General features: G+C 44.3%; 1 protein-coding gene across 20 annotated transcripts in view; it reads right to left on the bottom strand.

Annotated features, from left to right (window-relative positions):
• Positions 1 to 23,734, bottom strand: part of KALRN (kalirin RhoGEF kinase) — a 689,867-nt gene that overhangs the window by 366,456 nt on the left and 299,677 nt on the right. For all 20 annotated transcript variants that reach the window (XM_061408919.1, XM_061409480.1, XM_061409007.1 and 17 more), the window contains exons 8-10: positions 21,469 to 21,600; positions 18,134 to 18,364; positions 538 to 660 (exon numbers count right to left, since the gene is read on the bottom strand). In XM_061408919.1, the coding sequence (XP_061264903.1) occupies positions 538 to 660; positions 18,134 to 18,364; positions 21,469 to 21,600 (486 nt within the window). The remainder of the gene's footprint in view (positions 1 to 537; positions 661 to 18,133; positions 18,365 to 21,468; positions 21,601 to 23,734) is intronic.

Below are 23,734 nucleotides of genomic sequence, written 5' to 3'. Positions count from 1 at the left end.
TGTGGCCCACACCCACTGCGCCCCCTTTCCGGAGGAAACACTCCTCCTAAAAGCAGGAGCCTTTTGGAAGGTACAACACTCTCTTCTCTCATAAAGACACAGTCTAATCAGGAAGCAGGAGCAGGGAGAGGTGGATTATATCAAGAGATTACTTGTTGGCTGGACAGGGAAAAGTAATACCTGTGACAGAGGAAGCCTCCCCACTCTATTTTTCTCTCTGACCTGTAATTTACATGAGCAAACTGGCAACGGATTTTACACCCAATTCCTCTACCTCAGTAAGGAAAGACAGCATGGGGTTAGGGTTATCATCCTGTACTGATACCCTTCCCAGCTACCTCTTCCCTGCCTTACTCTTTCTACTGCAACTGTCTGCAGTTGACAAATATTTATTTACCATTCATCTAGTGATCCAAAACAAGGATCTCCTTGCATCAGGCAGGAAGGCAGCCCAGAATGTCCCACCAAACACCAAAGCCACAGCCCTGGTCTCCCTCTCCAGGATCCAAACACATACAACCATTCACAACATCTCACCTGAGCCACCTCTTCAAAGTCATCGTGCCTCTTCTGCAGGGCCCGAGCTCGGTGCAGAGACTTCCCGACCCCTGTGTGCTTGCTGAGAAAGGCCTCGCCGTGGTTTTCAATCCAATCTAACACCTAGTCAGAGAAAGAAGACAGAAACAATGACTTCTTGGCAAAAGGAAAGAAATGTGACAACATGTGTGACCGCTAGGCTATCAGAGTCCCATCCCAATTAGAAAGTGGCAGTCCAGGTGGAAATGTTCAATCCATGATAGGGATTTCATTACTGTCATTGGCAATATAACAATCCCACCCTTAACTAAGTTCAGCTCCTCCTCTTTGATCTCCAGAATATCCTCTCATTACTTGTTCAGTTTTTTCAGCCTTAATAAGCCCATTATTTTAAACAAGCTACATAGACCACCAGACACAGTTTAACCCTCTCACAACTTTGACTCCAACCATAAAGTCAGACACACTTGCAGGAAATTAGGCAGTAATCCCTGGGTCGGAAAGATCCCCTGGAGTAGGAAATGGTAACCCACTCCAGTATTCTTGCCTGAAAAATTCCATGGATAGAGGTGCCTGCCAGACTACAGTCCATGGGGGTCACAAAGAGTTGGACATGACTGAACCACTGAGCACACATACAGGCGGTATCAGGTCAGGGCAGTTCCTTCGCTCTCACTCCACCATAAAAATGCTCATGGAAGTGTCACTAAGTCATGGGGACCCTGCCTCATTGCTCTCCTAGGACTCCATCCCTAATACTGGAAGTAAAGTCCAGAGTAGTCAATCCCCAATTGGAACTGTACTAAAGATAGCCCATCACCAGGACAATTGTGGTCTCTGGTTTCTTTTCATCTTTCTCCTCCAATCAGCATCAACCAATCAACCAAATAAAGTAAGGTCTTTAGTATTGCTGATGCTCTTGGGAAGCAGTAGAAACTCCATGTTCTCCCGACTTAAGGTATAGTGATTGGCCTCAAGACATTTTCCCTGGAGTTGAGGGCAGCTGAAAAAGAGGGATGGGTGAGGGAATGCTGAGAAGGTGAGGAAATATGTTGTCCTGAGGGGCAGTAAAACCCTTGAAATATAGGCAGGATCAAAGCCTGGAGTCCCTTTTGCATTTGTCCACATCAGTTCAGTTCAGTTCAGTCACTCAGTCATGTCCGCCTCTGCGACCCCATGAATTGCAGCATCCCAGGGAGAAGGGAAGCAGTTTATCTGGGCTCTGAGAAGTTGGCATTCAATAAATCAAATGGCCACAATTAAATCAGAATTACAGGACAGACATACCTATTGCAGATCCTGCCAAGATTCAACTAATTTGACTCTACTCCTACTACAGTAAACTTCAACTAAACATTTGATTAATGAGGTGCTAGCTTTCTCAGATTTTAGAAGGACTTTTGGGAAAATTATTTAGATGGACTAGGCCTGTTTAAAAGGATACTTTAATTTTACAGATACTTTCTTTTACAGATTGTCCTGTGGTAAGCAGAGAGACCAAATCATTGCCTGGATTGCAGGCATTGGAGTTATGGTTCTACAGAATCTACCCTTTGGCTTCACATCCTCTGACATTTGAGATAAATTAATGTCTGCAATTGTATGAAGTATGGAAACTTTCAATATCATAAAGTCATACCAAGATGGTATTAGAGAAAAGCACATATAAATATAAAAATGAGGTTTAACAAAAGTACATGGTATAAAGCCAAGTCAGGTAATTATCCATGAAAATGAAAGGGGAAAAAAGCCTTTAAAAAATAACTTTATCTAAACACTTAGTGTAAAGAGCTTAAACACTTTAGCAAAAAGAATTTATATATAACACAGGGAACTATATTCAATATCTTATAATAATCAATAATGGAAATTAATCTGAAAAAATATATGTATAAAACGGAATCACTTTGCTGTACACCTGACTCTAACACAATATTGTAAATCAACTATACTTCAATCAAAAAGATTTTAGACACTAACAAAAATCTGACAATACTTTTTAATATTCTGGAGGCATATCTGCAGAAAGAAATTGCAATAGTAAGTGAACTGAATTTTTACCTTTTGCAAACACTGAAAGGCAGCACTGAAAGGAACTTTAAATATCCCTTTCTCAGAATAAAGAAGAGCCTACTTTTCTTTTGAGTTACTTATGGTGATATTTCAGCAAAAAAAAATCAGGAGAGTGCATTTTTACTTGACTTACCACAATTTGATCCCACAGTTCTGTACAGTAAAAGGGATGATGGGTATTAGCATGCAAAGCCAAAGATAAACATTTCTAGTCATAAATTTTTCCATATACTGTGTACCATGGATGGTGTAACTTTATAATTTTTATGCATATTTAAACTTTCATTAATCCCCTTTTGAGAATGAACTGAAGCTTGGAGATAATTTTTATATACAAAAGAGCTGTCTTGTAGCTTTTCATGAGTGCTTTGGAATTTATGACGTATTTTCAGATCATAATTTTTTTTTTTAAAAATTCGTTTTGAGTAGTTAAGTGTGATCTACTTCTCTGGCACTTTTTTCATGAATTTTATTTTGTTCCTTTTCATTTTCAACCTCTAAAATTTCAATCTATTTCATTTTCAATAAATATTCTAAATAATATTCTAAAGCAAATTGGTTAGAGAGAAATGTTTGGTATGTACTAGTTCATAAATAGTTAGCTTTTATACTCCCTGGGGGTGTTTTCACAACTTTTAAACATTTTCTTTTAAAAGCAATTTGTTTACTGTTTCAGTTATTTTGGTTTCTTTAAAATGTCAATTTATTTTCCCTTTGTGACACCTAGTTTACTCAATTAGCTCAAATTTAACCACTTAAAAGTCTATTTCATATTTAAGAGGCTTTTACTTAGTTTACACATAACTTTGCTCTGTGATGTTACATTGTCTCCGTTTAGTCTAACTTCTTTCATTAGAACTGGAGCTGTGGGGAAAACAGTGCAACCTCAATGCCGATTCAGGGACTGCAGGGAAATCAACTTAACAAATATAAAAGCAAAAGATTTAGGAAGGGAATAAAATTACTTTAGTAATACATAGAGACTGAAGAAGTACCTGAGGACAGATAAACGTAATCAATGAATTGTTCAAAATGATAATTTCTGTCGATTTTGTTTCAGACAGTTCATAAGCTCTCTTGACCTTTGATTTCATGGTCCCCAACCCTGGGGATACAGGGTTCTAACACGGACTGCATAGCAGAGAAAGGTGCTTGTGAGCAGACACCAGCAGTGCCTGGCACTTAGCGACACACTATAAATTAATGTGCAGCATCGGAAGTCTAGTGAGACCCAGAACCTGAACATCACTGGCTGAAGAATAAATTGAGTTTCTAGCCTCACCCCGGACCCTATCAAAGTGTAAGCACCAATCAAGGTACCCCTTATTTGTGCCCCTTTATTTAATTTCTCTCATCTACAAGATCTTATTTAAAATAGTCAATTATCAGTTATAGTTAGGATAGTACAGGATGATAGGTAATGATACTTCTGATGGTTTTGAATTGGTATTTAAGTGTTTCCAACAATAGGAGGTTTTCCTTTTATTTTTTGTCTGAAGGAAGGGTCTTCTGGATGCAGAGAAGCATGTGTGGGATATGGCTATTCACATACTCTAATAAATATATATTGTTCGTCTTATGGTGGCCTACTGTCAGGCCAGAGGACAGCCCGAGGTGCAGGATTAAACAAAGCAGGGCTGGCCCTGACTCTAGGAACTCAGTCTAGGTGGGTAATGAGCACTAGATACGAAACCACACAATTCATCATTAATTGCAAGGGTGAAAAGTGCCAAAAGCCAGGGAAGCTCACTCTGAAGAAATGAGGTTTAGCTGAGACCTGAGAGACAGTAGGACTTAACCAAGTTAGCAACTGAAAAGATCAGCATGGCTTAAGCAGGCTTTAGTAGGAAATGAGCCCAGAGAAGGCAGGCACCAGATAGAGCTAAGCCTTGGTGGGCTGAGCTCCATTCCAGTGTTTGGCCTAAGAGCCCCAAAAGGCTAAAGGAGGAGAACGACACCATCAGATTTGATTTAAAAATTATTGCTCTGACTGCTTTGTGGAGAATCAATTGGATGAAGGCAGGAAAACAGGAAGTTCCTATAGAAATCCTGACAAGAGGCAATAAGAGCTCAGATGAGGCCAATGGCAGTGTCCGTGAGGAGGCAGGTTTGAGTAATATTTAGGGGACAGAATGGCTAGGATTTGGTGAGTGGGCATGGGGTGATGAAGAAGCAGGTGGAAGGTTAATCCCTCCAGGAGAAAGCCTTGAAAAACTGGGTGGAAGAGGAACTTGTCACTGGTGCAGAAGCAAGTGAGTCACAAGGGATAGCAGATGACAGATTTTTTCATGTTTTCTTTCAATTTGCATACTCACATTCTGGTTTTGATAAATGACAGGTGTGCGTCTGAACTTGAGTGGGAAGTAGCACCCAATGATAGTTCTCAATCTGATTCTGGCAAGATGTGCCTTTAATTTCAAAGGAGTAATTTTATACACGAAGGTTTAAAAATAAATTATAAATTATTAATACAGCTGGATCCTAATGATAAAAAAATTAGGGATATGAAATCCATCTGAAGAATTATAAATTTAGGCTTACATCAAATTAACCCTTGCATTCCTGAAGGCATTTCACTGGGGTATAATTTTTGGTAGTGGTGGTTTAGTCGCTAAGTTGTGTCCAACTCTTGCTATCCCATGGACTGGAGCCCACCAGGCTCCTCTGTCCATTGGATTCTCCAGGCAAAAATACTGGAGTGGGTTGCCATTTCCTTCTCCAGGGGATCTTCCTGACCGAGGAATCGAACCCCGGTCTCCTGCATTGCAGGCAGATGATTTACCAACTGAGCTATGAGGGAAGTGTTAACATGACATGTGAAGTCCTCTGTGACCAGCCCTACCCACCCCAAACTCCACCTCCAGCGAATTCCTGTCCCACCTCTCAATATCCCCAAAACTGCTTGTTACCTTCTGAGTTTTGTTCTTGCTATTTTTCACTTCACATGAAATGTCTCTTTTTTTCTCCCTACATCTACTTCCCAGGCTCCTTCGTATTTATCCTTTAAGCACCATCTCAAAATCTCTAGTTTTGGAAAGTCTTTTCTCTTTAACAGCCCACTCAGGCTGGGGGTGGTATCACTCTTCTCTGCTCTGTTCAAACTACAATTATTGCCCACAGGCTGGTCTCTTCCACTAGACTCTGACCTCTCTGTGATTCCTGTACATAGCATGGTACTTGGCAGAGGGGTTTGCTTAAGACATGCTGAAGTCAACTCAAACTCGTCCTCTCAACATATGACTCTGAATGTCTCTAGCTCCATACTCCTTAGCTAGGACCCTCCATTTCAGTACCTCTCACAGTCTGCACTCAAAGTTCTCCCTTTGTGTGTATCCTCCCTCTGCACTGCCTCACTTTGCAGGTGGTTCCTGAAGAAGTACGAGGTTTCCACCACTGTATGCTACCCTTTCATCACTTGCCTGCCCCCAGTGTCCCCACCAGCCTTGCACACGCAGGAGATACTCAATGAATATTTATAGACATGAATAGTCAAGTGCAAGCATGGCTGCCGACTGTCTCAGGGAAAGCTGTGCCAACCCATTCAGCCGGAGGCCTGTTCTTTGCCCTGTCACTGGGGACAGTAGTCCTGGTCAGCCCAGGACTCCTCACCACAACAGCAGGCAGGTAATCTTGCAAACCACTTGTAAAGTTCTTCCTCCTTTCTCACGCCCCAACTTTCCCCAACTTTTTCACCAGAATTAGTCCTTTCCCAGAACAGCCTTTTCCAAGGGAGGACACTCACATCCTGAACTGGATTCAGGAGTCAATCTAACAGCCATTATGTATAATTCCCTAATCACCCCCTTTCTTCCTCATCTAATTGTGTTTATTCCAACCAGTATACAATCAAGACTCTGTTTTTCAGGGGAGGAGACAGTTATTTCTAGCTGCTAAGGAGAACAGAAAAGTCCTTTTGAAGAGAAGTATTGATATTTTCTGAACTGTGGGCATGAATGCAACCAAGTGAATGGGAGAAAATCAAAGGCGTAGCTGCTTTCTGTCCTGGGACTCTGATTTTTTTGATTCTTCTAATATGATAGAATCTTAATTTTGGAGAAGGAGAGAGTGACTCTCTCCAGTATCGTTGCCTGGAAAATTGCATGGATGGAGGAGCCTGGCAGGCTACAGTCCATGCGGTCACAAAGAGTCGGACACAACTGAGTGACTTCACTTTCTTTTAACACTGGAGAAGGACTCCAACTTAAAATGCAGGAGGACCCTGCATTTTAAGGCAACTACCTTTGAACAGTTTTAAGTTGATGTCTAAGCTCTGTTTACATGAATGGTTTAGGTGGCTAAAGCATCACCAAAATGTGCACCATCATAAATTAAGGGCATCATAACTTAGAGGAACCTAGGTTCTTGTCCCTTCTCCCTTGACTCACTGTGGTACTCTGACCGTTCTCCTGTTTTCATGAATGCACCTAGCTCATTCTGGCCCCAAGGACTGTGTAGGTTCCATTTCACATACTTGGAACCTTTTCTTAAACACATTCCATGGCTTATTCATTTAGCTCACTGGCTATCACTTAGCACCTATGACATATTTGTTTGTTTGCAGTAGTGTTTTTCTCTACTTCCTAAATATAAGCCCCACACGGGCAGGGGCTTTGTTTGGTTTACTGCTAAGTCCTCAAAGAACATCAGCTGAATAAATGAGTGAATTAACTCAACCAATCTGATGTGAGAACTTTCTGTGTGAAGAAGGGCAAAACCATGAAAAGAAATGAAGATGTTTAGCAAACAGTTGTGAAATCAGAATTCCAACTGATTCCCTCCCTGGCTCTCTCTGATCAATCATCTTATTTGAAATATGTTATTAATTTTGTGTCATAATCTGATCCCTGATAAAATAGGCAAGATGTTTTACATAAAGTGAAGAACTGTCCCACTCAGTTCTTCACGCCCCCCTACCTCCCAGCCCCACCCCTCAACTCTGTAGAAGCCATTATTCTGAGCTCAGGGAGGAGGGCTGACACGTCATCATGTGTCAACAATACATTTTGTCCTGTTAAAGGCTCCAGTACACATGATGTGTGAGAGTACCCAGGACAGTCCATCAAATCATTATTTCTGCTTCCTTACACAGCACACTGCACATTAGTTCTAAAGGGGAATGGCTCATCCTTTGCCAGCACCACCCTGCTCCCCATTGGCTGTGACTGGAGAGCATGTGGGCAACACTTGAAATGCCCAATTATCAGCAATTATCAGTTATCAGCAATTCATTTTCTGTCTCATCTTTGGAACAAGTATGATCAAAATAAATGTCTTGCTATGGCAGGGAAAGCTGTCACGTTTCCAAGAGGGCTCAGCTGAAACTCATTAGCAGGTGAACAGATTATCTTCCCCTGAGAACCATGGTCCTGTCTCCTGACACATGTGATGCCAGGTGGAAGCCAGCTAGGAGACCAGCAGTCTTCCTCCTCTGGGCCCCTCCACTCTGGCCAGCCCTACAGGCTGGGGTGACTGGAACTCATCTTTGTCCTTGACAGCTTCCTGAGAGCATCTCCTCACTACAGTGCCTTGATTCCTGTTTATGGTATCACCACACCACACTAAGGACTGAATCTCTCAAGTCAGAGGCTCTCAAACTTTAGAATGCTTCAGAATCACCTGGGGTTCTTTCTAAAACACAGGCACCATGTCATCCACAGATTCTGAACTAAATAGTGTGGAACAGGACCAGATAATCTGTTTTTAACAAGCCCCAACTCTGCCCAGATGATCTTAATGCCAGAGATCTGAAACCCTGGCAAGTCCCCCCCCTAAACTGAGTTTTTAACTTCTCTATCCAAAACTGTATTCCTTTTATTATCCCACCCCTGTTCCTCTCAGGATTGAGGAACATCAAAGAAAGGGAGGAACTGAAACTGAGTAGGATCTCCGAGGTCCTTTCAGGTGCAAAAGCCTCTCCATGTCCCCTGTTCTTGTTTGGCCTTCCTCAGGTTTCAGAGAGGAGGCTCATGTAGTTAATGATTAGAACAACAGAGCCACAGGACTCCTAGTTCCTCCTGAAGGAATACGGATAACAATCTGGTGCGTATCTTTGAGTCATTCTGCAGAAACTAAGATCACTCCCACCCCTATCCAGGGGAGAGTGGTGATTACATGCTGACCACAAGCAGTAGACCCCAGACTGGATGGAAATAGAAGGTTGCTAATTAGGATTCTCGAAACATCACCCTGTTACCTCACCACCAACCAATCAGAAGAATGTCCATGAACTGATCACATACCCTGTGTGTGTACCCCTAATGTTGCCTTTAAAAACCCTTCCCTGAAAACTATTAAGGAGTTCAGGTCTTTTGAGCACCAGCTTCCTGTTTTCCTTGCTAGTCACCCTGCAAAAAATACTGTACTTTCCTTCACTAGGACTTGATGTCAGTACATTGGCTTTGCTCTATGTTGGACAAGTGGACCTGAGTTGGGTTCTTTAACTGGTCCAAGAACCATACTTGGAAAAATACAGTTCCATTCATAACTGACACTTCCTTTGCTTTCTATAACAAAATGGACAGCAATTTTCAGTGGTGCTTTTTCATAAATACTCTCATATCTACCCTCGTTCCCATCACTTCAGTCAATGACTGTGATCCCACAATCTTCCCACTCCAACTCAGTCCTCTGCTGGCACAAAATTACCTCAGCCCTTCACTCTGATAACCTGTTTTCTCTGGTCAGAATCTTTTCTAGCTCTCCACTAGTTACAAAGTGTGAATCTTTTATCCTTTAGCCTGGTATTCAAAGCTCCAGACATAGCACGTTGAGGTCAAGGACACGCTGAGTACATGTTTATCAGAAATGTCCTTGGATGGTGACTGTCTGGTTGTTCAGTCACTATGTCCTGTCTGACACTTCGCAATGCCGTGGACTGCAGCATGCCAGGCTTCCCTTTCTTTGCTATTTCCCAGAATTTGCTCAAATTCATGTTGAGTTGGTGATGCCATCCAGCCATCTCACCCTCTGTCACCCCCTTCTCCTTCTGCTCTCAGTCTTTCCCAGCATCAGAGACTTTTCCAATGAGTCATCTGTGCGCATCAGATGACCAAAATACTGGAGCTTCAGCTTCAGCATCAGTCCTTCCACTGAATATTTAGGATTGATTTCCTTTAGGATTGTCTGGTTTTATCTCCTTGCTGTCCAAGGGGCTCTGAAGAGTACCATAATTATGGTATCTCCAGTACCATAATTTGAAAACATCAATTCTTCAGTGCTCAGCCTTCTCTTGGAGAAGGAAATGGCAATCCACTCCAGTATTCCTGCCTGGAGAGTCCCATGGACCAAGGAACCTGGCAGGCTACAGTCTGTGGGGTTGCAAGAGTCAGACACAACTTAGCGACTAAACTACTGCTGCTGCTGCTGCTGCTGCTGCTGCTGCTAAGTCGCTTCAGTCGTGTCCGACTCTGTGCGACCCCATAGACAGCAGCCCACCAGGCTCCGCCGTCCCTGGGATTCTCCAGGCAAGAACACTGGAGTGGGTTGCCATTGCCTTCTCCAATGCATGAGAGTGAAAAGTGAAAGTGAAGTCGCTCAGTTGTGTCCCACTCTTAGCGACCCCATGGACTGCAGCCTACCAGGCTCCTCCGTCCATGGGATTTTCCAGGCAAGAGTACTGGAGTGGGGTGCCATTGCCTTCTCCGAGCGACTAAACTACTACTAGTAAAATTCGCATTGGAGAAGGAAATGGCAACCCACTCCAGTATTCTCTCCTGGAGAACTCCATGGACAGAGGAGCCTGGCAGGCTGCAGTCCATGGAGTCACAGAGAGTCGGACACAACTGAGTGACTAACACATACACACACACACACACACACATATACACACACACCTTTCTTTATGGTTCAACTCTCACACCTGTACATGACTACTGGAAAAACCATAGCATTGACTATATGGACCTTTGTCGGTAAAGTGATGCCTCTGTTTTTTAATAAGCTGTCCAGGTTTGTCATAGCTTTTCTTCCAAGGAGCAAGTGTCTTAACTTCATGGCTGCAGTTACTGCCCATCCACAGTGATTTTGGAGCCCAAGAAAATAAAATCTGCCACTGTTTCCACTTGTTCCCCACATATTTGCCATGAAGTGATAGAAATAGATGTCATGATCTTAGTTTTTTTGAATGTTGTTTAGTCACTTGTTAACAATAAAAGAGGAACTGAGGACATTAAAGGTGTTTAAAATTACAGTGGCTCAAGAAAGCCCCGAGGCTCAGTAACTTCTGGGGAGGGACTTCTCACTGCTTCTCAGGACCCACCAGCTTCCCAAGGCTGCCAGAGGGAGGGACCCAAATCCTTCCTTGGAAGGTGCTCATCACAGAATGACCACTGTTCAGTCAGAACAGAGTCTGCAATCAGAAAATCAAAGTAAGCACCAAGGGAGAAGACCATGACAGGGAAGGGAACAGAAGGTGGAAAGCAGGGCAGAGAGGAAGGCAGGTGAGGTGTAGAGTGTGAGGGGTACTAAGGGTCCACGAAATTCCAGGCAGGAGGGTCTGAGCACATCAGAGGCAGGCCTCCAAGGCCCACTTCCCAGCCCTGCTAATTCTAGCTGGAGAGTACATGGAGAAGACTGGAACATACACTTTGGTGCCAGCCTCCTCCCACAGGGAGAGGGATAGAGTGCCCCCTCCAAGATCAGTGACACAGAAGAGTCAGATGAGAAAGCTTCCTCATCCCCACTCCAATCAGAAAGCAACCCTGACTGGCAGAGCCCTCTGTTTCTCCCCTCTCTACTTCCCCCAGTTCAGCCAAGCCCAAACCTGCTCACTTTCTGGACACCCGCCCTGCCCAAAGAATCATCAGTTGTCTACTTGAACAGATTTGAATGACTGGATTATCACCATCAAAATTTAATTGAGAGTTTTTATACTGCTAAATACTACCATGGGTAAATGGAAATTATTCAAGATACTCAAAACCACCAACAAAGAAAACCACCAACAATGTTGAGGTAATGTAATTATGGTTGTGAAAAACAAGTGAGAATGGGTAGGGCTTGTTTTAGGGGCATTTTTTTTTTTTTTTTTTTTTTAGGGGCATTGTGTTAGAGATAAATAACCATAGCGGGCCATTTTCTAATGGTGGAGCGGGTAGAGAAGAGCGTCTGAGTGCGAGTGTGATTGCCTGTGTGGGTCTTACTGCACAGGCAGTTTGGGAATGAATCTCATCTGTCTGCAGTTATGCAACCTTGGGCGAGACTTGCCTTTGGGACCAAGTAATCTATCTGGGCCCTTTCAGCAATGACATTCCAGCACTAACTTATAAACCCCTCGAGGGCAGGGGCTGTGTCTCTCTGCATCCCCATCATCCAGCATAGTGCCCAGGGCATAGCAGAGAGGCTAAGAGCATGGACTTAGAAATTCAGTGGAAGTGAGTTTAAATCCTTCCTCTGCCTCTAGCTATGTGACCTTGTACAAGTTTACTTAACCTTTCTAAGCCTCAATTTCCTTATCAGTAACATGAAGACCAAACTACCACCTGCTTTTATAGTGTTGGAAGATTAAATAAGATAAGTGAAGTGATTAGATATTCAATTGCTCATAAAGATGAATCATGAGCTATGAATAATAAAACGTTTATAGACACATTTAATCTCAGGAAAAAAAAAAAAATCTCAGGGCTGGAATCCAATCATACCTCTGATGTTTGAATCTCCTCCCTGACATACCCACCAGCTACCACCAGTTGGCACTTCAGATTTTTGAGAATGATTCCTGCTATGTGTATTCCCCCATCTCCCTGGGACTATGTATGCCCTGGGTGAGCATTTTCCTTCTCAGATGCTTTAATCCTTCCTTTTTATAAGAAGAATTCATTTCTAGACCCATCATCATTCCAGTCATTTTTTTCCTAAGCATGCAATTTGTAACCTAAAGTGCTTACCTTTTATTATGCAAAGCTGTTAATTGGATTATACAATGCCCAAACTGGTTTAGTATGATTAAGGGGCTTTAGTCATTATAGCTAGTAAAAGATCCACTATCTGGAGTTTAAAAAAATTACCCTCAAATCCTTTTTACACATTGTTTGGCAGGCAAGAGCTGACACAGTAAAAGCTATAGCTTTCCATATGAGGCTTCAGTAAAAACTGAGAGAAACAGGTGAGATTCATTTGTAGTACAGAACTACGGATTTTAATATTAATGCATTCATTCAGAATGGAAAGTCACTGAGCCAGAAAATACTGTCATCATTGCCCCTCCCTAGCTCACTTTTGGACCACTCAAAAGCAAAACACATTGTTCTTAAGGGAGGGCACTGGAACCTCAAACAGGTCATGTCCTAACCCTTCCAGCCTGACCTCCTGCTATCACTGCCAAGAGCAGGCACTCAGTTAGATTTCCCCTTCCCTGTCCCCTGGCTGTAACTTAGCTCTCCACTTCCTAGCTATCCCCAGGAATACCATCCCCAGATCCTCTGCCTGAGCTCCAAGGACCAGTGCAAATGCCATTCCAACCATGGGAAATTTTCCTGCTCTGACTCCACCAGCCCATTGTTGTCTTGCTTCTCTGGCCCTAAACCCAGACAGACACCTGCCACTGACACATCCTCAGGTACATATGTCTTCTCTCAGGCCAGGGACCCCCAACTCCTAGCACAGGGCCTTGCACACAAGTGTTTCAAAACACTTTACCAATTTATTATTGCACCACAGGCAAGAGGAAGAAGAAAAGGAGGTAGAATAAGACAGCTTACAGAGATACTCATGACAGTTTCTCTGCCTGTGAAAAAATGGGATGGAATTTGCATCTGTCAGAAAGATCAAGACTAGCTACTCCTTGTTCTTCTCAACAAAATTAGGTCTATCTGGGCTCAGAAGGAGCCCATGATGGAAAGATAAGTTGGCTGATATTGTTGTGAAATGCTCTTTTGGCTATTGCTTAGTAGGGAATGGCAATCCACTCCAGCATTCTTGCCTGGGAAATCCCATGGACAGAGGATGGGGTTGCAGAGTCAGACACAACTGAGGACCAACACTTTCGCTTTCACTTTTAGTACTGTTCTACTCTACGCTGGAAAAACAACAGCACTGAAAATTATTCCACTAGCAATACTATGGCAGGTGTGCCCTGTCCATGCATTTCTGCATCTTAATGAACCCAAGTTCCAGTTTCATCCTCAGAGACTTATTTTCACTGCCTCCAAGCCCAGAGGGGAAGAGAATGGTAAAAGGACACCTGTTGGGACCCAGAGAAGAGCTAGCACAGAGATAATGTGTCAGGCCGATTCTGGCTACATAATGTCTAAATTTTGTTTTCACTGGTGTCTATCTCGATTTCAATCTCTCTGCTTTACTCCATGCTTTGGACAAGGTAATCCTGCTTGGGAAAAGACCACCCCCAGAAATGGCAATGTGATAAGGAGTCAGGCACAGGGAGAGGTTGGCTGGCTCTCCCTCCTCTCTCCACAAGCAGGAGTCCCTGTCTCTTTCTCTTCTGTCTCTGCCCCACCTTCCTCTTTCTCTTTCTCCTCCCAGCCCATGTATGTCTGTTTCTCTGATCTCTGTTTTTAAATCTATCCTTTTCTTTCCCATCCCCCACAGTCCCTGTCTCTCCTTTCTCTCCCTGTTCCAGGGTGTGTGTACGTGCGTGTCTGTCTTTCCTCTCTCTCTGTTAGGTTGTATGTATCCCTCCTGTCTCTCTTCTGTTCTCCTTCTCTGTCTGCCAGGCTCCTTTTTCGTGTGACTTTTCTGTAGGATACCTGGACTGGGAGCCAGAAGACTTAGTTTCTGGTCCTGGAACTACCATTAACTAGCTGTGTGGTTATGACCAAGTTGCTTTACATCTCTGGGACTCAATTTCCTTGACCTATAGTAGGTGAGACTGGGTGCTCTTCCAGTCCCTAGCAGTTCTGAAATTTTTATCATCAAATGAAATGAAACTCAACAGATCCATGAAGCAGTTGCTATTGTAGAAACAAAGGAATCAGGCTGGGGGTTCCCAACAGCACAAGCATCAGGGCACACCCGAGTACTACTCAAAGAAGATGTGACTAAACCCAGGCCATACTGCTGGAGGATCTACTACATGCTAGGCAGACACTGTGCTTACACCTCATTCAGTCCAAAAAGATAGGTATGTGATGTTTCCTATTTTAGGGGTGAGGAACTTGAAGCACCAGGAGTGAAGTCACTTGCCCAAGGTCCCATGGCCAAGACTTGTCAGGGCAGGGTTTAAACTCAGGCTCTCTGGCTCCAGAGCGCATGCTTTTTATCCACAATGCTATATTGCCCCAGCCACTGATGCTCATTCACAAGCTTCCCACTTAGGCTGTAGAGTAAACATCTCTCAACCCCAAATGTGCTCAGGAGTCTTGGTTCCAAACTATATGGTTAATCAATTCTCTCCTCTTTCAGGATAACAACTCTGACTTCTTGTGGCTCGGCCTGTCCCATTAATACTTGATTGCTGTGCACCTGCCTGGCATGCTCAGGTAGCATGGAACTTTCTACTTTCAAGTGTGTATCTTTTGTTGCCTTTCTATGTAAGCAGGCATCTTGCCAGAACCTAGTGCAGTGTTGGGCTCCCCGCCCAGGCCCCGCCTTGCTGAATAGCTGATGGGCACCAAGATGCTTTGTAGCGCTAATGCTATGTCCCTGAGTCCCCTGCCCGGGGCTGTAAGTAAGTATCTGGGACCCTGCCACCTTCCACGATTCCTGCGCGCAGACCCCAGCTACTCCCTGGCAACTACTGAAGGGGCTGGGAGGGAGGGTTAGCTGGTGCTCAAGTCATAGAGGCAGAAACTGGGGTTCTCCAGGGACTATTTCAGCTCAAGTCAGCAAATACAGAAAGAACTCCAGCTTTATGCCAGACAGCTAAGAGTTGTAAGGGGCACAGAGAAGCAGCAGTCGTGCCTCCTGCTCTCAAGGAGATACTGGAACAGAAGAGATAGAAAAATGCAAAATAAAAAAATGATAAATATATAAAATTTCGATAGCACTTTGACTTTTGTGTTAAATTATTTTTTATGTATGTGGATACATGCATGCATGTCAAGTTGCTTCAGTCATGTCTGACACTCTGGGACCCTATGGAATGTAGCCCACCAGGTTCCTCTGTCCATGGTATTCTCCAGGCAAGAATACTGGAGTGGGTTGCCATGCCCCCTCCTCCAGGGGATCTTCCTGACCCAGGGATCAAACTCAAGTCTCTTATTTTTCCTGCAGCGGCAGGTGGGTTCTTTACCACTAGTGCCACCTGGGAAGTATGTGTATATGTGTGTGTGTGTATATATATATAATTAAATATAATTATATAATTGTGGGAGCACAGAGAAAGGAAACTACTTGTCCCAATCTCATTGTGAAAACTAGGACAGGCTCCTACATGGCTTGCAGTTGGGAGACCAAAATCCGAGTTTGTCACTGGAACCACCGAGTTCATCATGTCCAGTGACCTCTGAAGCACCAGCTCAGACACTGATCAGATGCTGATGGTTGCTGGGTGTCAGGAAGCATCTGAGACCCATTACAAATTAGTAGCCCTTGTTTATCACATTCGTCTTTGCATATCTGTCCCAGAGTCAGATATTTGGTGAGCGAGAGTGAGTGGGACAAATGGCTGAATGACATCATGTCTTCAGAAGTCACATTCACATGTCCAGAAAAGAATAATGGAATTAACCACCCTGGGGGATTCAGTCCTCATGGAAAATCCAAACCCTTTTACTTCTACCTCATAATCTTACTGCTTTTATTGAGTGCCGACAATGTGATTCACTGATAGAGGTGAACTGATAGGGTCTGTATTCCTGGAATGCTCTCGTTTCTAAGAGCATGATGTAAAACAGTCAGCGGTGTAGCTTTGTTATACTTTCCCCCAGCTGTAGTGTAGACGTCAGGGTGGCCATGGAAAAGTCTGATAACCTCTATTTCCAGAGAGTCTGTGTCTAGATGCCGCCCTCCTAACGGGGATGTCTTTCCCCACCCCCCTCACAGCCCTCTGCCCCTCTCCAGCATCAATCCTACACCATCCAACAGCCATGAAAACAGCAGGAAGGCAATGAGCACACCAAGGAAGCTGCATAATACATGGTACAGAAATCTCCAAAAGTCACTCAAAACAGTAACCTCTCCTCTGTGTGCCTCTGGAGGCTGGCACCTCTGTCTCATTCACAGACCAACTCTGCGGCCTCCTGTGCTCAGAGATGATACACTGATCTGAACAATTCCAGACAGCAGGAGCAGACAACTAAAGCATTTGCTTCTCCATTCCCAGCAAACCCCACAAGGGTTTCAGAGCCTGGGCCAGCACATCAGCAGTTCCCACCTCTCCTGAGACTAAAGTGTCACCTCTGAAGTCTCCTCACTGCCCTAGCTGGAGGGTGGGGGCTGCAAAGGAGTTAGGGCAGCCCAAGAATATGGGACACTTCTGGAGGGCTATCTACTCCTGGGACTGACTGCATGGCGGTAACCCAACACACAGAGGGTGTCACAGCCCCTGATAGGATGCCCTGCTCTCCCTCCAAACCTATCTCCTTCTCAGGGTACCCAGTGTAAGGTCTCCCTAACGACAGCTGTAAGGGGAACCAACATTCCAAAGATACATCCAGTTAGCTTTCCATTTTCCATGTATGTTTCGATATACTTTTTGACTACACTTGGTCAATATCACAGGAGGTGTGGAAGCAGAGTGAAATGCTATTTTATGTGTATAAATCCTGAAATTATGAGGTGGCCACAGAAAAAGTCTGAGAACATGAGTGCTCCCACCCCTGCCTCTTGCAGTGAACCAGCAGGGAAATGATACTAAAACTTAACTCTCATCTCTAGTTCCCAACCACCCCCTGCTCCAGCTATTAGTCCTCAGAGAAAAGCTCCCAGGGGTCCCCAAAGAGACAGACAAAGGAAGTATGAGGAGAAAAGAATGGGTCATTTCATCCAAAAGGGTATTTGTGGCAAGGCTATCCTTTTATAGTTAGAAAATAACCATTTCTTTACTCTTTGTGGTAAAGAATAAAAGCTATGACTATTATAATAACGCAAGAAACAGATTAAGCCAGAAGTAACCTCTAATTACAGAACATACAATTATCAACAGCCCATCTTTTAAATCTGGTTTCCGAATCAAGCTTGCCAAAGAATCCCCTAAAGGCTCTGTATGCCACCACCTCCCAGCTCCAGCAGGCCACCTGCATCCCTGGTTGAGAAGCGAGCTGGCTGGGGGTCCAGCCCTGACAGTGCTCAGATACCCACCACCCCAGACCCAGAGCTGTCCAGAAAGCTAATGCCTGGGGGATGGTCAAGCTTTCCCCAAAGAAAACAAAGTCATGATTGCAAAGAATTGCTCTTTCTCAGATTGAGCCTCCCTTCCCAACCCCAGGCCAGGTCTGTAAAGCTGCTTAAGTGAGAAGCATCAGTGAACAAGTCTGGATGGGTATAGGAGGGGGTGGGGGCTGCTGGGGGCTGGATTGCCCTCTTCCGTCCATAAATCAGGCATCCCCAGGCCTGGTCACCTCAGTGAGGGACTCAGGCATGCCTGCCTGGTCTGTGACAGATGCCGGGCGGGGGAGCAGTGTGGTACCTGCTGGACGTCCTGCTGGAAGACGCAGAGCTGCAGGCGCTGGTGGAGCCGCACCTTGCGGTGCTGCCAGATGCTCTCGAGCCGCCGCTGGTGGTGCAGCACTTCGTGCACCACGTCCAGCACCTGGTGCACCGCCTTGGAGTAGTTGGCTGTGGCTGTGAGGGACTCGGAGTTCCCGGGACTCAGGGGCCGCTGCAGCACATCCAGCAGTGCTTTGCCGTCCTGGCTGACCTGTAAGATGAGAAAGGTCAAGTTGAAGGAGAATGGGGGAGGTGGGGTGAGGCACAGAGAGGCAAGGCAAGCTGCCAGGGCCCCTGGTTGGAACAGAGATTCCCACCCAGATTCATGAGAGCCGAGGAGTGTGCCATCAGAGCTGACCCAGTGTTCGGCCTGCAGCCTGGGGAGGTGCTGGTGCTGCAGCCATGGTCTTCAAGACCCTGAATCAGTGTCTCTCTTCGAATTTTAGCTTTTTCAGGGCAAGTACTCTGCCTTGTTTATCTTTCTCCATGCCTAGAACAGTGCCTGACACTTGGTACTTGATAAATATCTTGAGTGACTCTCTAACTAGGTTAGGCAACAGAACTCCACTTTGGGGGAAAAAACCTGAATATAAGCTGTCACCATAAACGCCTCTGCCTCTTCCTTCCTCACCTTCCTTTGCCTAGCTCTGAACTTCTAGGTGTGTGACTAGAGGCAAGTTACTTAACCTCTTTGGGCCTCAGCTTCCTTGTGTGTGAGGTAGGGATAGTAATGGCACATACCTCAAAGAGTTGTGGTAAGGATTAAATGAATTAACACAAGCAGAGTACTTAGTTAGAACAGAACCCTGTGTGTAGTACTGGCTACCGAATTCTATCTTTATCATCATCATCATCATTTCTCTGTCTTGCCTTTTTTATTTCCTTGTCATTTTCTTTCTTTTATATTTATCCTTCTTTCACTCTTTTATTCAACCCCTTTTTTTTTATCCTGAAAACATGCAGAATAAGTGAGTGACCCTTAGATTGTAGACACAACATCCATGCTCCTGGGTTCCCCAAAACTCACCCTCAGTGCTAAAACCAGTGGGGGTGACATTCCCTGTCAATCCTCACCAGATTTCTGGCAATATTTCTCGAAAGTGGCATCATCTGATTGACACTTGTGGCTCTCCAGTGCTTGGCAGAGTATCCAAGGAGCATGTGTCTTTCTAATTTAAAACAGTGATGACTAGGAATTTTAAGACCCCAAATTAATCTGGTTAACAATTAAGCCAAAGTTAATGAAGAGTTAAGACAGTCTTTTCCTTCCAAAAACGTGGCAGAGGAGGTGTGCTCCCACTTCTGGCCTTATGATGATGAATAGGGAGCTATTTGCTGGGCTTGCAGCTTCCCCTCCCCTACCTGCACATCTTGATAATAGCTTGGCTGGGGGTTCAGAAATACAGAGCCTGGAGTTACTCCCCTGTTGATGGAGCCACAGAAGTGCATGGGGGACTGTGGCATGATTAAGAAAGGAGAACACATGATTAAGGTGGAGAACGCAGCTGAGACAGGAGAGAGAGCCTGGCTGGAGGAAAATGACCAATTTTGATGACCAACTCCATCCACCCCATTCTACTGTGCTGCCTCCTACGACGTATTGCCAGGAGAGGGAGAGGGGAAGTACCTCATCAATAATAGAGACATGAGTAAGATACACATTCTGTGGCCATACCCGGGAGAGCTCTCTTCAGGGAATTCTGAGCAACGCTGCCTTTGGGCACTGTGCTCTGTCCAGGGCTGGGTGGTTCCAGTTGGAGGGCCAAGTCCTAAAACTCAAGTCAACCCAAGTCCCAGCCCTCAGCCTCAGCCCACATGTGCAGGACGCAGGGGCAGTCCACTGCCCTCTAAAGTGGGCTTGAAGGGAGCGTCTCCATCCCACAGTGCTAGGGCCTGAGAATTAACTGAGAGAAACGCCGTGTCTCTCTACATATATTATAATCACACTCCATGAGTGTGTGAGTATAATATTCCTCTCATTTATATGCTCTATTTTTATATTTTATAAAGAGTAAATTTAGAGATTCTTGACCCACGGGCAGAGGCACAGTTCTGTCCTGAGAGAAAGCCTTTGGCTGTGAGCATTGGAGCTGGTGAGATCAAATTTGGCTCACTAGTTCTCCTCTCTCTGCCTCTTAAAATGATGAAACCTGTTACCTTTTCAGGACTTATTACTGTCAGGCACTGGGCCAAGCGGATTATACAAATTACCTTTACAACTCTTAAAACTACAGGCATTTGTTATTACTTTCATTTCGCAGAGGAAGAAAATGAGGCTTTGGGTGGTTAAGTAACTTGTTTGAGGTCACACGGGTAAGAGAAGGAACCAGGATTCAAATTTCCATGTTGACTGTGGCAAAAACTCTTATTTTCACTCAGTTGAAATTAGTTAGTTCTTTGACTTCAACAAGCACCAAACTTACTTGGGTTGATATTTATTGAAATGGAGGTTCCAGGTTCTACTTCTTGACAGTCTGATTTAGCCTGGCATGGAACCCAGGAATCTACACCTTTAACAAGCACCTCAGGTGAGTCTGAGGCAGCTGGTCCAGGGACACACTTTGCGAAACAGTGCCTTAGCTGACCTTTCCCCCAAGAAAATCCATGGGCCAGATGTGAAGACTCTTCCCTCTTCTCATCCAGCTTTCCTGATCAGCCCATCTCTTCACATCCCTCAGCTGCTCCCTCAGAGTTCACATCACTTAACAAACTTATTGGGCTGGGTGTATTCACACACATGCACCTATATACTTCTTTTCTTTTACTTTAAAAGGAAATGTTTCCCTCTTAACTTATACCATGTTCCCAGTCTTTGATTTTCTAGCATAAGAGCTGTTTAGTTGGACTTTCACTTCCGCAGCAGCTTCTCACTCCTACAAACACTTATCTCCACCCCATGGTGAGTTGTCCTCTGGACCTGCCAGTGAGGAAATTAGTACTTTTTTTGATGAGCTGCTTCATAAAAGTGGTGACAAGGCTAGTGTGTACATGCCTGTTCACCATCCAGAAAGCTCCAGAGGAGCACAGTCTTGCTTTCTTACAGTCCTTCCTCTGACAGTCCAGTCTTCACGCACAGGGTGAGGTGCACACACACATGTATACCAATGTGGTACCTGCTGATGGCTGCATTTTTCAGCTTCCTGGGCGGAGACCATCATTCACAGATCAAAGATCTTAAAGATGTCTCCGAAAGGAGAAAAATGGCCTCTTTTCTTCTTAGTCCAACCCAAGCTATTTCACAGCTCACAGGCTGGCGCTCTTGCCACCCACGCCCATACATAGCCAGGACCCGTGGGTGTCCTGCTTGGTTCTCACCTCTGTGTAGGCCTGGGTCACCTGCTCATACAAAGACTGGTGGTGGTGGATCGCCAGCTCCAGGTCCTGCATCTCAGAGGGCAGGCCACCTTCACTGCACATCTTGCACCAGGCATCCACTCCTGACAAGAACTGGAAGGAGATGCCAGCTAGGTCAGTGTGGGAGCACTGGGGGCGAGCAGTGACAGGCACAGACAGATACCTTTAAGAAGCATCAGGACCTCTGGAAGCTTTCAGAGACCACTGCAGAAGGTGGAGTTTTTTCTTTAATTCTATAAACACCAACCTCAGGAAACAAGTCAGACCCAAATACCTATTTAGAAAGTGTAGTTTACACAAAGAAAGATGACTACTATGAAACTGCTGGGGATGGAAGTTGTCTTCATGTTCAGTGGGCTATATCCACTATAAAATACACATGTGAAAACAGCTCACTAAATTATATGTGTACATGAGAGATGCTTATCCTGTGCATGCTCACACATGAGAGGCAACATATAACAAAATGGGATATTTACACATACGTGCTTTGCAATGTGGATATCTAGCTGTGAAGAGGAGCAAAGAACGCCTCATAAAGGCCCATCCAGCACCCCAGGGAACTTGGAGAGACCATTCCTACAGGGGATGGAGATTAACACTCAATAAGATTCCTGCTGTTGGGTCAGAACCCCAAGGGGCTGGCAGGGGGAGGGGAGATTAAGGACAGACTGCACTGTGTCTAGAGTGACTCCTGGGATGTGATATATAGATATAGATCTTGATAGAAATCAAATTATTTAAAAATTAAAATTAACAACTGTGGAAGACTATGGGTCTCCATGCACAAAGAGTAAGCTAACTGAAATCACTCAGATTTATTGGGTGGAAAATACACCTCTAAAATGCAGATAATTCTTCACCCAGTAGTCTGGAATGGTTCTGTCTATGATTCTTCTTGCCTGACTGCACAGCTCCATTTAAATTAATTGCCTAAATACCTTTTTATCTCATTGCCTAGAACAGCCCATCTGAGGACAATAAAGAGCTGCCTAAATAAATGCATTGAAAAAATAGCCTTGAATCCATTGTTTGGTGTGTGCGTGTGTGTGTATGTTTTCCAGCTAAAAATAAGCATGGTTTATGAGTTTCCCTGAAGGACTGGCAATCTTGAGAAATTGCATTAAAAAAAAATGGATACAAATAAAATTTCTTCTCATTCGAAGTAATCCAAGTCAGGAAACAGCAAATAAAAGTTGATTCCTCCAGTTACTCTCAATTCTGGTATGTGCTTCTACAACTGCTTGAGTCCTCCTCTTGGTATTATGTCAGCTTTCAGTCCTTAGCCAGTTGGCTGTGGCAGTTGATTTTTCATTCTGTATGTTTATATTGCATTAAGCCACCTCCTAACAATTCTGGAAGAGTGCTGGGTATGACCCAGTATCAATCTGCACGTGTTTTCTAATACCTCAGAAGCTGCTTTGCTCCATCAACAACCATTTTACCAAGGAACCTGAAAGTAACTTGACGGTTATATGTCAATCATGGGGGTGGGACTGCTTCAAGGCCTTTGGGATTTCTTGGTAATACTCTAACCAGAATCCTATATCAGACCCCACACAATGGTCATCTCAAGGACAGAAAGAGAGGCAGAGAGGGAGGCATTGAATCTCCATTGCCAATCTGGAGAAATCTTGAACAACATTTGAAGTAATAGGGTTGAAGAGAGAATAGGAGATTAGTTGTGAGTATTTGCTACTACCACCATTATCATAAAAAATAATAATAAAACGTTAGATTCCTCTCAATGTGTAGGGCTGCTCTTAACTTATAACACAGAATTTCAGTTTCTGGGAAAGGCTCAGATAGAATCAGACACAGGGTAGAGGAAATACAAATATACCAGGCTAGTATGTTGAACATATACCCACAGTAGTAATGTTTACCATTTAATAAACACACTAAGCACCTAATGTTCCATTTCTAATTCTTATAACAGTGCTGTGAGATTTATGATCATCCCCACATTAGAGATGAGCAAACAAGCTCAGAATGTTGAGGTGACTTGCCTAAGAGTTAATGATCAGAACCTACATATGTCTGGCATCAAAACCCAGACTCTTTCAATTATTCCATGCTGACTTCCATGTTAGGTGGGTAACAGAGGAAGAGATTTAAGGAATGACCTTGTGTCTGACTCTACATTACCTATGAGCTAACCAAATGTCATACAAAGAAAGAAATTTAGAGGATAAGACCATGGCTTTAATGTTAGACACACTTGATC

The sequence above is a fragment of the Bos javanicus genome, chromosome 1, assembly GCF_032452875.1.
Source record: "Bos javanicus breed banteng chromosome 1, ARS-OSU_banteng_1.0, whole genome shotgun sequence".
Classification (NCBI taxonomy): domain Eukaryota; kingdom Metazoa; phylum Chordata; class Mammalia; order Artiodactyla; family Bovidae; genus Bos; species Bos javanicus.
This window is presented reverse-complemented; position numbering and strand designations above follow the sequence as displayed.